At 37.9% G+C, this 22985-nt stretch overlaps 1 protein-coding gene across 6 annotated transcripts; it reads left to right on the forward strand.

Moving 5' to 3' along the window:
- The first annotated feature begins 27 nt into the window (after window positions 1-27).
- Window positions 28-22582, forward strand: rfx4 (regulatory factor X, 4). Of its 6 annotated transcripts, none has more exons than XM_073853670.1 (20): window positions 28-552; window positions 1060-1186; window positions 1344-1998; window positions 4145-4231; window positions 4438-4498; window positions 5701-5824; window positions 6631-6692; window positions 7789-8002; window positions 8486-8563; window positions 8658-8821; window positions 10345-10445; window positions 10523-10581; window positions 10667-10811; window positions 12883-12977; window positions 13885-14002; window positions 14947-15066; window positions 15176-15337; window positions 15471-15636; window positions 15718-15856; window positions 21369-22582. In XM_073853670.1, exons 3-20 carry the CDS (start codon window positions 1956-1958, stop codon window positions 21639-21641), a joined length of 2211 nt encoding a protein of 736 aa, XP_073709771.1. In that variant the 5' UTR covers window positions 28-552; window positions 1060-1186; window positions 1344-1955; the 3' UTR covers window positions 21642-22582. The 6 variants fall into 6 exon arrangements, with proteins under 6 accessions (XP_073709771.1, XP_073709773.1, XP_073709772.1 ...); XM_073853672.1 differs by having other exon boundaries at window positions 15510-15636; XM_073853671.1 differs by having other exon boundaries at window positions 15179-15337.
- The last annotated feature ends 403 nt before the right edge of the window (window positions 22583-22985 follow it).

The raw sequence follows: 22985 nt of genomic DNA on the forward strand, positions 1-22985 counted from the left end.
CAGTGACAGCAGAAAGGAGCTTGTTGTTACATTGACCACCTTCCCACTTTGCTTTTTTTACACTAATAAAACATCCACTATTCATAGATTGTTCCCACCCACTAAGCAGCCGTGGAAAGCTTTGATTGGAAGAAAGCGTCTCACATCGGTAGAATGGGCACTGACAGCGCAACTCACTCGCTGGCCAAGGGGGGTGTAAGGGTCTGAGGGTGTCTCTTTTGGCCGGCTGCACCTGTCCTAGCTAATGAGGGGCTAATGAGACTCGGAGTAGGCAAGCAAAAAAAGGAAGTCTTCTGAAGAGAAGATGCAAAGATTCCCCACCTCCTCCTTCCGTGCACAACCTTCATTTTTAAAACTGTAATTAAGGAAATATTTGTAAATGCTTTGCTCTTTCTGATCACACACTTGCTAGCTTATTTATTTGTTTTATTGGATTTTTGTTTGTGTGCTAATTTTCAAGATTAGACTGTGAACTGGAATACTCATCTGTAGCAGAGCTGCTGTGGACCATGAAAAGTTACCAACATAAATCACATTAGGCTTATTAACCAGGTACGAAATATAAATAAATATAAATTAGTGAGTGTATATATTTATTTGGATGCCTAAGCAACACTATTAAAAAGTCACATCGAGCAGAGTAACCTCAGGTGTAGTTTGTCACATTTATTATGGATTTCTTCCACAGGCTTCAAAGTGACCAAATTCTTATTTTTCTTAATTATTTTATAATTTATATATAAACTTCTTTTAGTGAAATGTGTAAAGTGCCTGTGTTGTCCTCCTTTGATATGACATACATTTCAGTGTTGCTTAAGTGTATAAACATTTTTGGGGCCACTGTAAATAGTTGTTCTCCAAACTCCAAAAGCTTTGTAAATAAAGTTCGACCGCCCCGCATTGCGTCCTTGCGCCGGCTATAGCTGGAGGAGAGAGTCTTCCTCTGCCATCCAACAAGTGGGGAGCAGTTCCACCATAATCTGCCTTTCTCCTTCCCGATCTCTCCCTCTTTCCCCCGTGGTTCCATTCATATTCTAATCACAGCTTTCCCTTCTGCAGTTTGTAGGCACTCCATCAGAGCCCTCCCTGCCTCAGGCCCTGCACTTTTACTTCCCCCTTTTGTGGCTGCGCTCTCCTCCCAGCACACTAAAATAAGGTTGCTTCAAGAAGAGAGAGAGAAGTGAGGGTGGGTTCACTCTGGTACTCTTTGACTCAACAAAACTTTCTCTTTTCACATTTGGCGATGACTTATCAAGTTTTTTGACATTTGACAAAACGTAAGAAAGAGGTCAGAAAATGTCTGAGATGATGCTTGCTGTTATTGTCTGTTCTTTTTATTCCAGACTTATTAGGAACGACACAGACATCAAAAAAGTTGCGCAACGGGCCAAAAAGTGGCCCTTGGATGGAGAACTTTAAAACTAAAGCAGTGGGGGCCGAGTGTGTATGTGAGGGGGGGTATGAAAACGTATTAAATGCTATAATGGAAGACGGGGAGGCCACAGAGCTGGGATTGCGTAGATCTAAGCCTCTTTTTTTCTGGGAAGGGAGCTTTTCTTATTCAAAACAGCCCCACAAAAGACTTCCAGTGAGCCTTGCCACATCCCCATCTGACTCGAAGCCATTCATCAGCCTGCCGAGCCTATCAATGACATATCCCCCATCAGGGCTCCTATAAAATCAGCCCCTTTCCCATGAAACATCAGCAAACATTTTGACGGCTCTGGCTTTTCCCCCGCTGGATCGCTGGAGTCTCTGACCCCCCCACCCCATCCACCCACCCACTCCTAGAACCCGCACCCCACCTCCATCACCGCCACCCTCACCACGGACCTCACATCTTATGCATCTCTGCGACGGGCAGTTCTCTCGGAGAGACAGAGGGAGCTGAGGAGGGGGAGTCCTGCACGGAGCCATTTTCTCAGAGGAGCCCCTGTAACGTGCATGGGAAGAGGATGCATTGTGGGCTACTGGAAGAACCTGACATGGATTCCACAGGTTGGTTTCAGCTGCACCGCCATGACATTGGGATGCTTGGAAGCTGGGCTTTTTTGGAATGTAGAACGTGAATCGGGCCCTTGGGATCCTATGACCTGCGACTGGCATCAGAAAAAGTTATTTAACCTATAGATTTTTTTTTCATAAGGAGAGCTCTGTGCCTTCAATCTAGTACATAATAAGAAAAGCTGGCATGTTTTTGGCCTCTTTTTTTGCATAGGATGAGTCTTGTTCTTGCAGATATTGTTCAGGTTTGCACAATTTTGGAACTGTGTAAAGTGGACTTGTGTTTATGTGGAGTAGCACAATGGCTTTAAATTAAGACTAAGCTCTATATTAGTTCACAGTTGAGTTAGTTTTTATTGAATGAAAAGTTTTCGCGGGTACACTGTTGCACCTGCTGAATGTTAACTGTGCTTGGTATAACATTGGTTAACAAAATTTTACCCCTGCTGGACACCAAATCTGTGTAGACGATTTTAAAATTCATACGTGATATTTAGTTGTTTTGTCCCGAGTTGAAAACGGAAAAAGTTATTATTCATCTTTTTAAATGTAAAAATGCTGCTTTAAAATACGCGTTTTAGCTTTAGTTATTAGCTGATTAAAATATAGGTCGTTTAGAAGGTATGGCGTTTAAAAGAAACAAAGAAAGAAAGAAAATATAGGACGTACTTTTGCACGATGATATTTATTCCTATAGGCGATAAATGATCTTAGATCCGTCTCGGCTTTAGGTTGGATTTAATCCAATTATTTAGAGCACTACTTAAAGTGTTCATGGAGCAAATGATTCGATTGAAATGATTAAAACAGACTGAGAATCTGAAGTGAACTGAATATGAGTCAACACTGACACAGGTGGATAAATTAAACTCTTAGAAAAAATATAAAATTGTCAAAAATGGCAACAGCATTATCGTTATTATCGACATTTTAATCATCAAAATATAATGAAACGCTATTAGGCTATAGTTATTTTTTTACTATTGAACAATTTTAGGTTTTAAATTAACGTTAACATCGAAACATAGGCAGTCTTTATCATTGTTGTTAAAATTATTAGTTTTTTTGTACATTGTAAAAAAATTAGACTAAACAATGTAATGCAAAGAATATTTAAAATTAATGTTTATCTAATTCCTAATTTTTGACGAAGGTTTGACAACTTTTGTTAAATTACATTGAAGTATTTAAAACTATATTTATCCAACAGTTCAAGGAGAAAGTTTATTTGAAACCATTAATAATTTGATCAAAAGCAGTTTTTGCGTTCCTACATTTGAATTCATTGTAGTCCACTTTATATCTGCTAAAATAAAAAGCATACCTCTAAATAATTTTTCCTTGGATAAAAGTTCTCATAACTTTCGCTATAACTTCTTCCGCCATCTGATCCATCATCAGTATGGTCCGGCCGACTCGCAGCCTTGGCAACCGCTGCTATGGTGATCGTTGTCACAGCCCGTGCGGCAAAACCGGATTGACATGACTTTGAATCAAATTATTTTAAAAGTGTCTTTGTGTTGTGATGTAAGGACACCAGTCGCCTTATACTTACAGAGCAAAACCGAGTCTGGCGCTTAAAAGTCTCTATTATGACGGCGGAGGAGCGCGCTCAATCAATGAGCGTGCATGCGCGCGCTTGTAATTCTCCTCAGGAACAATGCGGGATTCCTGCAGTTCTGCTGAAAACATTTCAAATAGATTCCCAGCTGCACAAAGATCTTTACAATCGATTGTAATTGAATTGCCCCGTCACTATTATGCCCCTCAGCTCTGTGGGCAGATGCAACGACCTACACAAGATAAGTTTTCTGATGTTTATTGCACCCAGAATCAACCTGAATCTAAAATAGGCTAACCTGACAATAATTTTGCTAATCGAAAATCTATGAAATGTACATTTGTTTACAACACGTTAGCCAACTTTTCTCAAACATGAAATTTTAAAAGAGTAATTTTTCCTAGAAACCACTGCGCATGCACCTGTTGCTTTTGAAGAGGGAAAATAGTATCTCTATCGCTGCATTGTAGGCCTATACATAAAGCAAACGAATAGCCTATAGAGTAAACCTATCCTGAATAGAAAACATATAAATAAGGGAAAAACAGCAATATAACAAGTACATTTTGGCTTTTGCAGAAAGCTGGATTGAAAGATGTCTGAACGAAAGCGAGAGCAAGCGATTTTCCAGCAACACGTCTATCGGAAATATGTCCAACGACGAAAGTAAGTCCTAATAAATTAATTAAATGATTAAATTCAATCGATTTGCATAAGAAATTAATTATACTTTTTTCTAGTGAAAATTGCCATCACAAGTTCAAATTAATTTAAATCTACATCTAATAGCCTATATTTATTTTTATGTAACGTAACTGTTATTGCATGTTTTCAATAAACACAATGTTTTATTGTGTTTTTCTTTATAAAAGACGAGGAGAAGGAAAATAATCGAGCATCTAAACCACATTCAACGCCTGCCACATTACAATGGTAAGTCAAATTTTACATCAATTTCACACACAACTTATTTTCATTTTCAACTAACTCCATACTCGAACTTGATATAATGAATGTAGAATGGATATAATTACAATTGATATTATCAATGTATGATAATTCAGTGTTAATTTGAGTCAATGGGAGGGAGCAAAAAGCATAAAAGAATTGGAAAGATTTTGTCTCAGTGCTCCTTGAGGAAAAAAAGTATAATAAATTTATCATTACTTTTGTAACAAGTTGCACATGTGTGCTGCTTCTTTTTGAAACCAAGTAACAGTATCAGTAATGTCCTTGCTGCGGTTGTAAAAAGGTGGTATACATTGTTTTTTTTATCTAAAAACCAATTTAATAGGGCCACGTCACTAAAGAGTGGAGTTGTAAATTGTCACCTAAGGTTTAAAGTTGTATCAAGTCAAAAATAAAGACTTTTACGAATTTTAAATTAATTTAAAATCGTTTATTAAAAGATTAATGATTATAGAAAATGTGGTGTTCCTGTAGCTCATATAGATCCCAGGAAATAAACCCATTCGGAAAAATGCTTGATTTGCACTGGAATTCACTTTGGATTAAAGTGTCTGCAAAATGCGTAGATGTAAAAGTTAACATTTTACCAGACGAAATTACTTGACAAGATTACTGAATTAGTTCAGATTTTTCCACACACACAAATTAAATGTCATAAGATTTTTTCTTATTTATCTCTTTTTTAAATATATTTACTTTTTATTATTGTTCCCAGAAGCTCTGCACACTTTAAAGTAATGTATTAAAAAACGAGTCTGTAAGAACATTCTGCATATTTCTGATAACACTTTTTGGAAATATGCCTTGGTTAATCAACTGTTGGAAATCATCACACTGTCAAAAATAAAGGTACAAAGCTGTCACTGGGGCAGTACCCTTTAAAATAGGTCCTAATATGTACCATTTTGGTACAAATATGTATCTTTCAACTGCCAATATGTACCTTTGAAGTACTAATATGCACTCTTTTGGTACAGAGGTGTACCTTTTTGAAAGAGTACTCTCACAGCGACAACTTTTGTACCTTTATTTCTGAGAGTGCAGGATATACACTGTTATGGTCCAATATGAACTCCATTTAAGCCTTTGTCTCCCTGTTTTACACTAAAAAGTTTGTCTAATTTTGACTGACAGATCTCTATGCAATGACCTAATGTTTTCGCCAGGTTGGAGGAGAACTATGAGATCGCAGAAGGTGTTTGCATCCCTCGCAGTGCACTTTACATGCACTACTTGGACTTCTGTGAAAAGCACGATTCTCAGCCAGTCAACGCTGCTAGCTTTGGAAAGGTATTCATCATTACGCCCCATTTAAATAACACTGAACCTTTAAAAAAAAGTACTTTTATGATAACGATTAACTTGAGTGTCCTATTAGAGATCAAATACATATTATAGAGAAAAGAAAACATCTGTTGAAAAAGTATGACATAATTCCAGGTATTATGAAGAGCCACAGCCAGTGGTCTTTACTCACACCTCTTCTGCAAACTCATAGCTGGACAATGTAAACAATGAACATGTTCACCCTTGTTCCCACAACCCTTCAACCCACCTACTCATATAGCCACCCCCCGACACCCTTATCCTGCTCCCCGAGTCCTGTCGGAGGATATTGAAAAAGAGAGGGGGCCTGGATTAATGTGTAATTAAAGGAAATTTGGAAGGGTGAGATGTTGCGGAATGTAAGATCAGTGGCAGGAGCAGCGTGGGGTGTCCTTTAGGAAGGCTTCATTGATTCGGGACAAAACAAGAGAGAGAGCTGGACCTGCCTCCCTGTCTGCTCATTTATCAAGCCAAGCCTGACAGAAACTTCACAGCTTGGCCTCTTTTTTCATCCTACACAATAGAGAGCTTCACTGTTTGCAAAGTTTTCTGTACCGGGAGCTGGACCAAGGAGCTCGTGGACAAAAAAAGCAGGGAGAGAGAGAGAGAGAGAGAGGGGGAAAAGATGATGTCGTTGGACATGTTATGAATCTGACAATATGATTGAGAAGATAGTTTTATCATAGTCACTGTAGGGCAGATAACAGCCAACTGGTGATAATGAAATATGTGGCCAAAGAGTTCTGACAGAATGTCTCTGATCCAAACAGATAATACGACAACAATTCCCTCAGTTAACCACACGAAGACTGGGAACCAGGGGCCAATCGAAGTAAGTTCATTTTTAAAATAATTTATCCTACTTTATAACTACTATTGTCCATGTATTAGACTATAAAATTACACAAATTGGTCACTTAATAATATCCTTTAATCTGACAACCAGCTTCATGCGGTTCCACCTGAATTATTATTAAAGATGTTTCCTTGGGTACACTTTTGGTCCAGCTTATCTATTTTATGAGTGTAATTCACATTTTAAAGGGATAGTTCACCCAAAAATTAAAATTCTTTTGTCATTTACTCACTCTCATGTTGTTACAAACCTGTATGAATTTCTTTGTTTTGATGAACACGAAGGAAGATATTTTAAAGAATGTTTGTAACCAAACCGTTCATGAGCCCCATTCACTTCCATAGTAGGAAAAAAGAATACCATGGAAGTGATTGGGGCTCACAAACCGTTTGATTCATCAAAATATATTCATTTGTGTTCATCAGAACAAAGAAATTTATACAGGTTTGTAATGATGACAGAATTTTCATTATTTAGTCCGAGAGCTTGTTTGACCCTTCATTGAAAATCTACATATGGTATACTGTCCATGTCCAGAAAGGCAACAAAAACATCATCAAAATAGTCCATGTGACACCAGTGGGTCAGCCAGGCATGTGTCGTAGCATCAAAAATAAATTTTAGTTCAAAAACAACAAAAATCACGACTCTATTCAGCATCGTCTTCCCTTCCGTGTCTGTTGTGAAGCGCATGCGCGAGACTAAAGTCACGTGACTGCAGTGACGCGGCTGACGTGTTATATTGTGCGCCCCAGATTTTTTTGTGCGCCCGGGCTTCGTTTACAGTCTGAGGAAGACGCACGCTGTAAGTTTGAAAAAAAAAAACTTCGCAAACATGTCTGAGGATAACACGTCATCCGCGTCACTGCAGTCACGTGACTTTAGTCTCATGCATGCGCTTCACAACAGACGGGGAAGAAAAGACAATGCTGAATAAAGTCGTATTTTTCATCTAGTACATCTACTTGAGGGTAGTGGTGTAGTAATGCAATATATACGACACAAACTAAAACTCCCAATAACAGTTACTGTTAATTATTCCTATTAATCCTATCACTCACTTTTCGAATAGGTATCACTATTACGGCATCGCTGTGAAGGAGAACTCCCAGTACTACGATGTGATGTACTCCAAAAAAGGCGCTGCATGGGTGAACGAAACGGGCAAGAAAGAGGTCACCAAGCAGACAGTGGCGTATTCACCGCGCTCCAAGCTGGGCACTCTCCTGCCAGACTTTCCAAATGTCAAAGACCTAAATCTGCCCGCCAGTCTGCCAGAAGAGAAGGTAAACAGATCACGAAAACCTCTAACCGCTAACCTCTTCTTCATCTGACCCCAACAGCCCCCACCCCACCCTGCTTTCATTTGTCTGCCGGTCTGGATTTAGATGAGAACCTGGAGGATTTATGTGTTGGTTCCTAGTGAACTCTTAATCTTTCGAGTAGATCTCGCTTTGTACAAAAGATGGGCACTAGCTGTCTCGCTTTAAAAAGGCGCCTGTAATTTTAAATGGTTTGTGAGTTCTGATCTTTAAAGCCTCTCTTTATACACTGTTTTGGCCCGGACTTGAAATAGGCATTGTTTGTGGAGACTTTTTTTGTATCGTTGGTATTTATTTGTATCTTCATTTGTAGTGTTTGTCTTTACTTGCATCATGACCATTATTAAGGAATACATTTGGTATGACATCATTAAAGCCAGGCGTTTTGTGCATTATTCTCTGTGGAAAGTATTCTAAAAAGCCATTTAATATTTTTTTTCTATAAAGGTTTCAACATTCATAATGATGTACAGAACTCACTGCCAGAGGATATTAGACACAGTCATACGTGCCAACTTCGATGAGGTAAGAAATTTTTTGTCAATTACTTTCCTTTTTGTGTTTTGCATTACGAATATCAGATACAGGTAATAATGTTATGGGATTTGTGCTTGCACAGGTCCAGAGTTTCCTGCTACACTTTTGGCAGGGTATGCCGCCCCACATGCTGCCCGTCCTGGGTTCATCCACGGTGGTGAATATAGTCGGTGTGTGTGACTCCATCTTGTACAAGGCCATATCAGGGGTTCTCATGCCCACCGTCCTACAGGCATTGCCTGACAGGTGAGACCATTCACACCTATGAAGCTCGACAAATTTTTAAGCTTGCTTGCTTGCTTAATGCTGTGAAAAGTATATGAATATTTTAATTCATAAAAATAATGAATTATTTTTAAAGCAAATTTGTGTAAGACTCTAAAACATGACACAGTCATAATGCATTTATTCAAGTGACTTACACTTGATTTAGGTTTTTATCAGTTTGTGTATTCCCTTGAAATCAAACCTATGACCTTGGCATTGCTAATGCTATGTTCAGCCAGTTAAGCTACAGAACATGCCAACATAATGCATTCAAAACTTATTTTAACTAACTAAACCACTCTTGTATAGCTCAATGGTAGAGCATTGCATTAGCAGCGCAAAAGATAACAGGTTCGAACCAAGTAGTGTGACCAGATGACATTGGCTGAAATTCGGGACGGGCGGCAGACGTTACGGGGGATCATCCAATAATAGTTTAATTTATTTTATTTAATAATAAAAGATAATGAATTTCAAACTGAACCAATCATATTAATATAAGTACATATGCATATAAATACATTTATAATAATATAAAAATATATATTTTTTTATTTCATACAATAATAGTTAGATCATCCAATAATAGTTTACTTTTTTTATTTAATAATAAAAGATAATACATTTCAAACTGAAGTTACTGAACAATCATATTTTTATTAATATAAGTACATATGCATATACATTTATATAATACGTATAGAATAATGTTTTTTAATACAGTGCCTCGCGGCTGCTGCAACTTTTGCTCTCTTAATCTACTCTACAAAAAGGGGACAAAAAGGTCCTATTGTCTTTGTGCATATAGATGAAATAGATAAATTAATAGAAACAATACAACTTTAAGTTCACACTTGAGCTATAGCCTACCGAGGTTGTGGAGGCTCGACGTCAGCATATTTCGCGGAGGTTTTAAATGCCGCTAGCACTCCCGTGCCTTATCAGTGCATCTTATCTTAATGCGCGCCTACAGTGTATATATAAAAAACATACAAGATGCTGCAGCCAATGAGCAGCCGGCGGGGGCTGGCTGCAGGATGACTCAACCTCCTCTCTCATGTTTTATCAGACAATAACTACTCAAGATTTTGCTTCAGTATAATTTTCGGGACAATTGGAGCAGGATTCGGGATTCGGGACAGCAGCTTAGATTTCGGGACTGTCACGAATTTTCGGGACGTCTGGTCACCCCAGAACCAAGGGAACACGCATGCTGATAAAAACAATGTGTACTTTATAATGCACTGTAAGTCACTTTGGATAAAAGTGTCTGCCAAATGCATAAATGCTAATATAAAATGTAGGGTTTAGAGAATGAATAACTTCCTAGTTAATTAGACAATAGCTATTGAAAGTAAATCACAAAAATGTTATGATCATACCACATCTTCATGAAATATTTTTCTTTTGCATCAAAGTAAATAGGTTTTCTATCAATACTTAAAATGTTAATTTGGTCTATTTATCTATGCATTACATTCTGGTTTGTTTATATGATATAGCCTCACTCAGGTGATCAGGAAGTTTGCCAAACAGCTGGACGAGTGGCTCAGGGTGGCGTTACATGATCTGCCGGAAAACTTGCGCAACGTAAAGTTCGAATGTAGGTTTCAATATATTAAATGCTCTTGCAAAGCATTTCAGTGCTGTTTTCAAACAATCATTTTTTTGTGTGTTTAGTGTCAAGGAGATTTTCACAGGTACTTAAACGACAAACATCATTAAATCATCTTTGCCAGGTACAACATTTTCTCAAGTTTTATGAATTTACATGACCGCTCATGGTGTGGAGTAAAAAGTAACTAGGCATGCTTGCTCCTGCAGGCCTCTCGAACGGTGATCCACAGTGCAGACATCACATTTCAAATGCTGGAGGACTGGAGAAATGTAGATCTGAACAGCATCACTAAACAGACACTTTATACAATGGAAGACTCTAGAGAGGACCAGAGAAGACTTATCATCCATTGTAAGAAGCTTTCTTACTGTATATCGAATATGCTGTCACGTTAAAAGCTTCTGCTAAATAGTGTCGGTTGTGTTTTGCATGATAGAGACATAATTTTAAAGTTTAAGTAAATTTAGCTGGAAAGTACCTGGACTTGATCGAAAATTGTTGCAAGAAGTGGTGTAGTGTATTTGTATTGTGTTATTGCTGTAGTCTCTCATGCGGCGCTGCGATGAAAGACCCGCTGGTTGGTGTTTTGCACCAATCAGATCTCACACAGTAGCTGTCAACCAGCGCTGAATCATTCCCACGACCATGAGAGTCAAGCGTTAACCACAGACACTGAGAGGTTAACCCTCACAGTCTGACACCCTGATGAGTATTTCAAATTCATTTCGGCATCAACCTCTCACATGACTGATCAGGTCAAAGTTCAGAGATTCTGTCATGTCATTCACAAAAAGGATTCTGATTTTTTTCTGCATTTCATACAGAAATCTCAAATGTGACACTGGACCACAAAACCAGTCATAAGTCGCATGTGTATATTTGTAGCAATATTTGGGACAAAATAATTGATTTTTTATGCAAAAAATCATTAGGATATTAAGTAGAGATTATATTCCATGAAGATATTTTGTAAATTTTCTACTGTAAATATATCACAAATGTATTTATTATTAGTAATATGTGTAAGGACTTCATTTGGACAACTTTATATGTGATTTTTTGAACCCTCTGATTCCAATTTTTTTTAAATAGTTGTATCTCGGCCAAATATTGTCCACGTCTAACAAACCATACATCATTATGGAAAGCTTATTTTTTCAGATGTCTAGATAAAAAAGAACCCTTATGACTGGTTTTGTGGTCCAGGGTTGCGGATAAATAAATGCAGTACACACTAAAAAAGGTGCTAAATTACAATTAATGGTTCACTGGCTTGTAATCATAGGGGAACCACTTGTACTATGTACTATATAGCACGTACACCCCCAATGTAGAACCATAAGTGGTGCTATAGTTGTGATTTAGCACCACTTATGGTTCTACATAGGTGTTATATAGCTCTTAAAGTGGTTCCCATATATTAAAATAAGGCAGTGAACCATCTTTCACATGCTTTTTTAATTTTTGTAATTTTTATTTTATTTTTTAGAGCGTATGTGGTGTTATAAGTCTCCAGTCCCTAAAGAAAAACACGATTATGCGATCGCATGATTCGCATAATCAGCCAAAGTCTGCATATTTTTGCGGGGGCCGCATTTTTTTTTCAAATACGCCGCACTTTCGCAGCATAAATTGCAGATTTCCGTGCGCAAAATATGCTGGGTTTGCATGATTTCATAATCCACACATTTTTGTAGCAAAAATCACATACTATATAATATATAGTGTATATCTTAGCAGAAATTTGGAAAATGTTGCATCTACTTCACACCAGCGCAGCCATGTCCCCTGTTGCCATGGGAACATTATAAAGTGACGTGATTATGTGACGTGAACATAATTGAAAAGCTGCAAACAGTTTTTGCAAGTTCCCGCAGTTTTTGCAAGTTCCCGCAATTTTTGCAAGTTCCCGCAATTTTTGCAAGTTCCCGCAGTTTTTGCAAGTTCCCGCAATTTTTGCAAGTTCCCGCAATTTTTGGAAGTTCCCGCAGTTTTTGCAAGTTCCCGCAATTTTTGCAAGTTCCCGCAATTTTTGCAAGTTCCCGCAATTTTTGCAAGTTCCCGCAATTTTTGCAAGTTCCCGCAATTTTTGCAAGTTCCCGCAATTTTTGCAAGTTCCCGCAATTTTTGCAAGTTCCCGCAATTTTTGCAAGTTCCCGCAATTTTTGCAAGTTCCCGCAATTTTTGCAAGTTCCCGCAATTTTTGCAAGTTCCCGCAATTTCATTGCATAAATATCCCGCTTATTCCATTACATTTTTAAAGAAAAAGTGCCACAAGATCAACGATTTTTGCCTGCAACAATCAAAAAAACTTGTGTTTTTCTAGAAGGACTGTGTCACTAAAAATTGTATTACAGTTGTCTATTGACTGCTATCGTTTTGATTGCTTCTTTCTTTACCTCCTATGCCTTTTCTTTTAAAGTATATCAAGAATTTGACAGACTCCTTGAGGATCAATCTCCTATCGAGGCTTACATTGAATGGCTGGACTCTATGGTGGACAGATGTGTCGTGCGGGTCAGTCAAACACAAACAGTTAAACACACAGCAGGGCTCCAGACTGCCACCAAATGATGGCATTTTGCCAACAAAATTTGAGAGTGTGCCACTGAATTTTACATCCAGTCGCACATGTGCGACCAATAAATTTGACCTTTTTTGTGATGTGACACTGAATTTGAAACACCACATTGTACTTTCTGCATCTTTCATTAAAGTATTTATTACTAATACAGTGGGAATTTGTAGAAATGGGATTATTTGGTTAGCATGTTGATTTACGGTGTGAGCCCCTAAATTTTTTGGTTGCACCCCTAAAATTTTCAGTTGGGTGCCACTGTGCTCCTCTTGAAAAAAGTTAGTCTGGAGCCCTGCACAGTGCACAGTTGTTTATACCCATTGACTATGGCATAAAGGATACAATACTATATTGTATGTCATTAACATGAAAATGAATGACACGACACCTGATGACCTTAAATTGTCTTCAGTTTTCTGTCTAGACCTTTGGTGTTTGTTACAAATCCATCCTAGAGATATTTTATATCATACAATTGATAAACTAGCTCGTGCCAAGCACTATTTGCGTCCTTCTATACCACACAAAGTGTCCAACCCTGTGACTGTAAATGCTGTCACAACATACTTAAGACTGTTCGTGATGCAATTCCCCAACTTAATGATGTTTTCATGGCCTCTTTTGCACCCATTATAGTCCAGATATAGGCTTGTAAATCTGGTTGCCATAGAAACTTTCACTACCTACCAGACAATAGTTCAATGGGAGGGTGTTTCCCTAGGGGCAAATCAAATAGTTGACTTGTTGACATGTTTTTCGTTCTTGGGGGTTAGGCCCCACTATGAACCCAAAGGTTAAGGCCCTGTGCCTTCCCCCAGGCTTTTCTCATGGTAATGTTCCCTTTAGGTGGCAGGGAAGAGACCCGGATGTCTGAAGAGGGTAGCTCAGCAGTTCCTGCTCATGTGGTCGTGTTTCGGGACTAGGGTTATCCGCGACATGACACTGCATAGCGCACCTAGCTTTGGTGAGTCCGGTTTTCTTCATTTGGTCATGCTAATTTTACATTTTTATATTAACATGAATTATTTGTCAGTTAATAAGTAGCTTATTTTTTATGACATTGGGTGTGACAAAATGTGATTGGTCAAGTGTCTAAATAGATTTGCATTTTATTTTTCCAACTCTATTCACGACTTTACATTAATTGTTTACCTTTATCAAAGATGGCAGCCTTGCCTAACTCTTGGGTTAAAACACCTAGCTGTCTATGGCAAAGTAACTGAAAGAAGGGCCATAAAAGAGGTAAAGGCCCCCTCCCTATCAGCTCTGTCTGTGAATATCAAAGGCACAGCTGGTCGCAGTGTTTTGATAATGCAGCTTTCTGTACAAAACAGCTAATTAACAAAGGGTAAACCCCCACTAAGTTTTTCTCCCTTCCTATTTTATGACCAGGCAGTATTGCACCCAGTCCGCTGAATAGCCGCAATGTTTATTATGCACATAGTAGCTGGAGTTACTAGCACAATGCTAGAATTGTGCCATGTCCTTATGAATCCTTTCCTCCCCTTCATTCAGAGCATTTGCTCAAAGAATCATATGCTTCAGTAACGCTGTAAAGTTTAGACTGCTTGGTTGTTGATGCTTCTAGTAAGATCTTGCTATTTTAACTTGTAAGAGTTTATTCAAAATGACTTGCAGTGCATCCAGACTACACTATTTATCACTGTGTGTGTTCTTTGGGGGTTGAACCCATGATCTTTGCATTGCTATAAAAACCAAGTCATTCTGTACACCTGAAGCTCTAAGAGGTTTCAATTCGAATGGCATTTGATGTCTGGCAATAGTACATGGGTATATTTGTAAAAATATTGGACTTTAAAGAAGGACTTTTAAGTTGACAGGGGGACTTTTAAATTGGCAGGGTATATTCATATGGTTTATAGTTAATTGGATTTTTTGCATTTACAGGCTCATTTCATTTGATCCATCTCATGTTTGATGATTACGTGCTATACTTGCTCGAGTCTCTGCATTGCCAAGAGCGAGCCAATGAACTCATGAGGGCTATGAAAGGGGAGGGCACACCAGGTAAGATCACTTGTAGGCTTTGCAATATATAATTGGCACCTAATGTTGGTCATAAAATAATGTGATAGCAAATGTCATAAACTTTGGCTTTTGCTTTGCACTACTACAGCAGAAACCGGAGAGGAGCTGATGCTGATGGGCTCCACCCCCACATCCACATCACCCGGACCCTATTCCCCTGCCAAATCCGTTCATTCTGTGGGAGCACCAGCGGTGGGTTCCCCCAATTCAGCGCAGTCACCGGACTATCCCAACATTCCTGCTACCACAGGTGAATAATACGCAGCCGACTCATCACTGAAATGTATTTGGTGTGGTACACTTCCACGGGTCACTTCCAAAGGGTCAAAAAACTAACACGCCAAACACGTTTCTCTGTATATGTATGTTTGTGTATGTGCCAGGAGCTGTTCAGTCATATACCTGGTCCCTTACATACACAGTGACAACCTCAGGGGGCAGCCCACCTGAGACCGGACCACAGCTTTCCTGTATGCGAGGCGGACCCACCGTACACACCCCCTCCCCTGCCCATCGGATGCCAGTTTACCCACATCGAGATGAGCATGGGTAAGCAAACATTTATTTTAGGTTGTAGACTAGTCACCGTTTGTATGAAAAATTAACCTTTGTCTTGAATATTTTCTTAAGGTATACTGGCAGCTATAATTACAGCAGCTACGCAAACCAACATCATCACGCCATCCAGAGTCAATATTCAAGTCTGACGCATGAGTCAGGATTGCCTACCCCTCTGCACTATTCTTCATACCACCGTACCTCTGCACAGGTCAGACGTCTTTACATTTTCCTTTTTCAAATGACTTGCAGTGCATTCAAGCTATAGAAAACCTTATATACCAATTAGTGCTGGGTTTAGATTAATCTGGATTAATCTCATACAAAATAAAAGTAATTTTTTGCGTAATATATGAGTTTGTGCTGTGTGTAAATATTATGTATATATAAATACACACACATTCATTTTGTATTTAAAAAACATTTACATGTGTATTTATTTATATTTTTATATATTCTATATCTAAATATATATATATATATATCGGCCGGTTTTTGATGAATTTGAAACCATCGGCATATCGGCAATGGCAGAGAAAGGCCGATACCGATTGTTTATTAATTAACTGTATAAAGAAATCCATTATATGTAAAAAAAATGAGTTAATGTTGTTAATAAAATAAATGCTGAATAGCAAAAACCACCTTTGAAGGTTGTAATGCTGTCTTATAATATTTGTTTTAGCTTAAGTTGTGCCTCTCTTATTATGTTGGTCAGTTGAATGTTAATTAGATCCAATCCATGTTCAGTAAAAATAATTTGATGCAGAAATAAACTAGCTAATAGACCAACTGTATAGTATTGTATACGTAAGGAATAATTGACGACGGGCCATTGAATTATAAGAAAATAATGCACACCAAGGTGGTAATGCGGCACGACGCGAAGCAGAGTGCCGTTACACCGCAGGTGTGCATTATTTTCAAATATTTCAAAGGACCGGAGTCAATTATTCCGCTTATACCACGGTTACCACAAACATTGCTCTGGTGCCTATTTTTAAGACATTTGAAAAGATAGGTGTGCGGTTTACAGAAAAATAATCAACACCCATAGAACATTTCTCAGCCAATCAGAATGCAGCATTCAACAGACCCGTGGTATAAAAGTGTTTAATATCGGTATCGGCCAGAAGTTGTCTGTTTAAATCGGAATCGGTATCGGCCCAAAAAAATCCTATCGGTGCATCCGTAATATATAGATAGATAGATAGATAGATAGATAGATAGATATAGAGATAGATATAGATATAGATATAGATATAGATATAGATATAGATAGATTAATCTAGATTAATGTCATACAAAATAAAAGTAATTTTTTGCATAACATATGAGTTTGTGCTGTGTGTAATTATTATGTATATATAAATACAGATTATAGATTAATCTATGCCCAGCACTAATATCAATGCAAGCAGTACATAGTGAAATTAGACAACGCTTTCTTTAGGATCATGGTGCTTTATACAGACAGTGAGCTACATATAACCACACACCTAAGGAATAAAAAAGTACATTTTTAACCAAGCCACATAAAGTGCACTGTTTGCAAACTAGATACTAAATACAAATACACTACAAGACGTATGCATAAAACAAATAATGTAAGTAGCACCAACTTTATGCAGAAAATGGAGCCAATGACCTTTGTGTTGCTCCTGCATGGCAATCGACTGATTTAGTATTTTTCAACATATTTGGCTTTATTACTGGTTCTTATCAAACTAGTATAATACAAATGCATCGTCCTAAATATCAGAACACTAGATGGTATCGTAGTTGTGATTATTTACATTTATGCATGTAGCAGACGTCTTTATCCAAAGCAACTTGCCATTCATTACAAGCTATACATTTTATCAGTATACATGCATGCTCCCTTGGTTCAAACCCACAACGTTTGCACTGCTAAGGCATTGCTCAAACACTGAGCTACAGGACACTTGCATGAAAAATAATGTTAATGACTTTCACAATACACATTTTATAATCATCTACCCAATAACAGAAGTAAATATGTGTGTATTCTGCAGTACTTTGTGGACGTGTATTGCATCCATTACAGGGGTTTGTAACTGAGGAAAGAATGCTAGCATGAATGTGAATGGTTGATGCATTACAACGATTAGCATTTGAAATGTTCTGGTAACTGTTATCCACAGAGGTCATTAGATGAAGAATGCTTTTTTAAGTTCGCACACTAGGGTAATAGGCTCAGCACCCCCTGATCCGAAATATTGGTCATTTAGCATATGTATTTAAAGTGTATTCACTTTTAAAGAAGAATAAAGGTGATGGAAAGCTCAGTTAATTGTTTTTGTTAAACCTCTCTAGACATCTGGGTTAAAGTTTGACTCTGTGTAAAGGCACCTGCTGAATCTTAGAATTTTCTTTTTTCAAGAATTAGTAAAGTTTTTATGCACGGATCTTACTATAATAAGGAGTTCATCAAGTAAATGCTTTGTCTAAAGTCCTTTATGTCTGAAGGTTATTTAGGCCTTGTGTCATTTGAATATGTGAGCAAAACATACTGCAAATAAAAGTCTGGGATTTTTGATCTTTTTGTGCAAAATCTTACTACTTTAGAAACTGAGACAGGAGTTGAATGTTGAGGCGTCTCTTTATAGTGACAGAAACCGGATGAATGGTCGAATTAAACTGTTCAACTGTGGTTGTGGATGGAGAGGTGGGGGCCTGTGTCGCATATATTGAAAGCCGGGTGTGATGGTAATTTCCTGTCAAGGGCTCTCTGACCCAGCCTGCCTTTGTAATGGGAGATCAGCTGGACCTCCGAGTTTCTGAAGCTGTGTTGCCGAACTCTTTCCACACAGCGGATGCAAACACTGAAAGGTGGGCTGGCTAGAGCCCAGACCCACCCCCAAATGGCTCTCTCCTCCGGCTTCTCAATGACCGCCTCAGACGGACCAACCAGTGACCGCAGATCTAGACGGAAAGCGTGTCTATTAAAATATTGTTATTCAATGGTCTCTTTTCTCTGCATGATCGAGAGGTCACCAAGCAGCACGTCTTGCTCTCTGACCTCGCCTGACTTTCTTTTCCGTGCCACAACCCTTTATAAAGGCTCTGACTGTGGACGGTTTCTATTTCGAGAGCAGTTATAGATTTTGACTTCCACTTATTTTCCGTCAACTTTAAATGGATACAATGTCTGCGCTTTGTTTGAGGGGTCCACTCTGAAAAAGCCAACAGAGAGGAAACAAATGAAGATTATGTTGACTTCCACAGAGAGAACAGAACATTTTATATAGACGCGGATCTTGAGTTGATACGCTGACACGCTCTATTTTGTCTTTGGTCCGTAACCCAGAGCAACAAATATCTTTTGGTTGCAAAAGAAAGGAAAGGGCAATGCTAATTATTGATAACTAATCATTAACTTGTAAAGTATATGAACGATTGTGAATTGCCCCTAAAGCTGCAATCTGTAACTTTTTCTGTTAAAAAGAAATAAAATTCAGTTATTGTATCCTTATCTTTCCCCTCATCGAATGGCAAGCTTACACTGTTAAAAATTGGAAAAGTTTCTTTAGCTTAAAGGGACACTCCACTTTTTTTAAAAAATATGCTCACTTTCCAGCTCCCCTATAGTTAAACATTTGATTCTTATCATTTTGGAATCCATTCAGCCGATCTCCGGGTCTGGCACTAGCACTGTTAGCATAGCTTAGCACAATCCATTGAATCTGATTAGACCATTAGCATCATGTAATAAAATAACCAAAGAGTTTCGATATTTTTCCTATTAAAAACTTGACTCTTCTGTAGTTACATCGTGTACTAAGACTGACGGAAAATTAAAAGCTGCGATTTTCTACGCAGATATGGCTAGGAACTATACTCGGATTCTGGCATAATAATCAAGGACTTTGCTAATGTAACACGGCTGCAGCATGAGTAGTGATATTACGCAACGCCTGAAAATAGTCCCCTTGGTTACTTTCAATAGCAGGGGACTATTTTCGGGCAGTGCGTAATATCACTAATCTGATTCAATGGATTGTGCTGAGCTGTGCTAGGGGTGTTAGCGCCAGACCCGGTGTCATGAGCAATTCGGTCCACCCTGGCAATTCTGCCCCCTTATTCCCCCTGCGTGATTCCATTCGCTGAAAAAAACTCTCATGGGTAGTTTTCTTAGCGCCTTATTACAATTCCTACAAAATCGCATTATGATTTATATAGTTAGAATGTTGTTAAAATTACAATTGATGTCTTTTAAATGATATGTTTCATATAGTAATATATAAGTGAGGCTGTAGTTGGTGAGATCTATACATTGCTTGTGTCATTTTATTATTTAGATATTATATACTGTACCCTTTCCTTTTGTACTGTGTAAAGTTAATAAATTACTTATACAAAACATGATTATACATAGTTAAATCAAACATTAAAATTATAATTTATAAGCCATGATTACTACACTTTTTCTATAAAAAACACATTTAGTAAGGTATGTTAATAATTTACAAAAATAAAAGTATTGTTTTTGTAAAGCAGATGATGACAAACGTGCTGACGTATCTGCAACATGAATTTTTGTTTATTAATATTTCTTGTTAATTTTTATTTAAAAATGTTGTATGCTTCTATTTTGTTAAAACGTAATTAGCTTGCTAGACCGCTAAAGCAGACGAGATATCGCAATGACAATTTTTTGACCAAGCTTTAGTGCTAGGTACCAATCGGGGTCCTAGGGGAGACCGAATTGCCAAGGGGGACCGAATTGCTCATGACACCGGAGATCAGCTGAATGTATTCCAAAACTGTAAGAATCAAATGTTTAACTCTAGGGGAGCTGGAAAATGAGCACATTTTAAACAAAGTGGAATGTCCCTTTAAATTTTTCCACTAAAGTGAAATTTTAGGTTGAATAAACATTGATCTTATTTTTCAATTTTTACAGTGTGTTTTAGGATTCATTATTTAAAGGAAAACACCACTGTTTTTCAATATTTTACTATGTTCTTACCTCGACTTGGGCGAATTTATACATATCTAGCTTTATTCAATGTTTATGCAATTAATCTTTGTACAGTGCGTCGTGAATGTGCTGGCATTTAGCCTAGCCCCATTCATTCCTTAGGATCCAAACACGGATAAATTTAGAAGCCACCAAACACTTCCATGTTTTCCCTATTTAAAGACATGAGTGTTTCATGAGTAGTTACACAAGTATGTATGCGCTTATTGTTTTAAGCGCATAAAAATGAGAACTATATTGTATCGTGGAAAAGGACTTAGTTTGCAGCACTTCGACCTTGGGTGCAGTAATATTGATGGAAGTTTGGGCGAGAGAGGGTCAGGAGTGATGATGTTACCATGAAGGAATGGGGCTGGGCTAAATGCTAACACATTCACGGTTCGCTGTACAAAGATTAAGTGTACAGATTGAAGAAAGATAGGCATGTATTAATTTGTCTAATTTAAGATAAGAACATAGTAAAATATAAAAAAAAAGGGTAGTGTTTTTCTTTAAACAGTCGGGTACGAGTTGCAAAGTGTCAATTCAATTCAACTCATGTAAAGATAAGTACGTAAAGTAACCTGCAATTTTACGTTTCAACCAGAGATGGCAATAGAGAGGCAAATGTTACGACTTCACCTTTCAAATTTACATATTAAAGCTATAGATGATTTTCTACAGAATGTGCAACCATTTGTTAAACGTTGGTGCTAATGCTTGTTTCTCTGACTTGCAGTACCCACTCAACAGTCAGATGTCCCGAATGGAGTCGTGTTTGATGAGCGGCTCTCCACTCTTACACACAACCCCAGTGACCCCTCGCTGGCCAGATGTGCCCTCGGCCAACAGCTGCTATTCTAGCCCTGCTGTCCACACTTCCCGCTATGGCTCCACCGGAGACGTGTACTCCCCACTGGCCCCACGCAGGAACTCTGAATATGAGCATTCGCAACATTTTCCGGGATTTGCCTATATAAACGGTGAAGCCACGACGGGGTGGGCAAAATGATTTTTGCCCTTCCCAAGTTTTCAACCAGGACTACAGGAGTGCACCGAAAGATGTGTGCATGTAGAAAGTTGGAAGGACAAACGAGTGGTGACCCGTATTTAACATGATTACAGGAGAGAATGTATGAGATTGTGTCTCAGAGGTCTGTTTAAAGATGTGATCAGTGTTTACAGTATAACCTGCCAATGAAACTCTATGAAGCGCAATCATTGTAAGAGTGCAAAAAGCCAGTATCCCAAGTGTGCCTTCACCCCTCTATTTCTCATTTATCTCCCTTAAGAGTGTTATAAAGTTTCTCTATGTTACTGTGCAGACCAAGCTGTTTGACGTAACATTACCTTTATCAGACCTTGTTAACGTCAGTTCAAAATATGCTGGCTCTTTGAAGTAAACATCATCAATTCTCAACAGCAAGAGGAAAGAGAAATAAATGGCTTAATGTTTGATCCCAGAACACTTTTTGGCCACCTGCCAGAATGTGTAGACGTCAGCAGATAAAACAAATAATGGTCACTAATGTGTTGCATGCATATATGAAGATCCCATCGAATGCCGTACAACTCGGCAACTTTGGCTTGTGCTCTTTGTTACAGGCTTAATTCATCGTGGGAGAATATTAGAGATCTTTTCTGTAGCTTTGTAACATTGTGTCCCTTTGCATTGTTTATCTGTGTTTGAACTGTATATCCAGTTTTGTATAATTTAGAAACCGACAAAATTTTAACCTAGGTTTGTGTGTTTTTGAATGCACTCAAAGGTACTATGGACCTATTACCCTATGGGTAGGAATAAAAAGAGGAACAAATATGTAACATTTATTATCTTTAGTCACTTTCTCTTGTAAATAAAAGCACTCAGTAACTTCTGTGGTGACAGCTGTTACCATGTAAATGATATATGTGGAATTATTTGGTGCCACATAAAGATTTTTTAAAATCCAATTTGCAGTTTGTCTAATTTTTCTTTAGTACTTGATGTATAACATCATTTCATTCAATTTTATTGTACAAGACAATGCAAAAAATGACTTTCTCACTTAGTATTTTTGTCTTGTTTTCAGTAGAAATATCTAAAAATTCTTAAATTAAGATGCTTTTTCTTGATGAGCAAAATGACCTAAGTAAATAAGTCTAGTTTTAAGACAAATAATATACAATTTAAGTGAAATTGTCCTTAAAACAAGCAAAATTATCTTCCAATGGGGTGAGAAAAAAAATGTGAAATAAGATTTCTTTTTTCTTAAACACTTAATTCAAGTAAAATTTTCTCACCCCATTGGCAGTTATTTTTGCTTGTTTTAAGCACAAATTCACTTAAATTGTATATTTTTTGTCTAAAAACTAG

The sequence above is a fragment of the Misgurnus anguillicaudatus genome, chromosome 15, assembly GCF_027580225.2.
Source record: "Misgurnus anguillicaudatus chromosome 15, ASM2758022v2, whole genome shotgun sequence".
NCBI classification, from domain to species: Eukaryota; Metazoa; Chordata; class Actinopteri; order Cypriniformes; family Cobitidae; genus Misgurnus; species Misgurnus anguillicaudatus.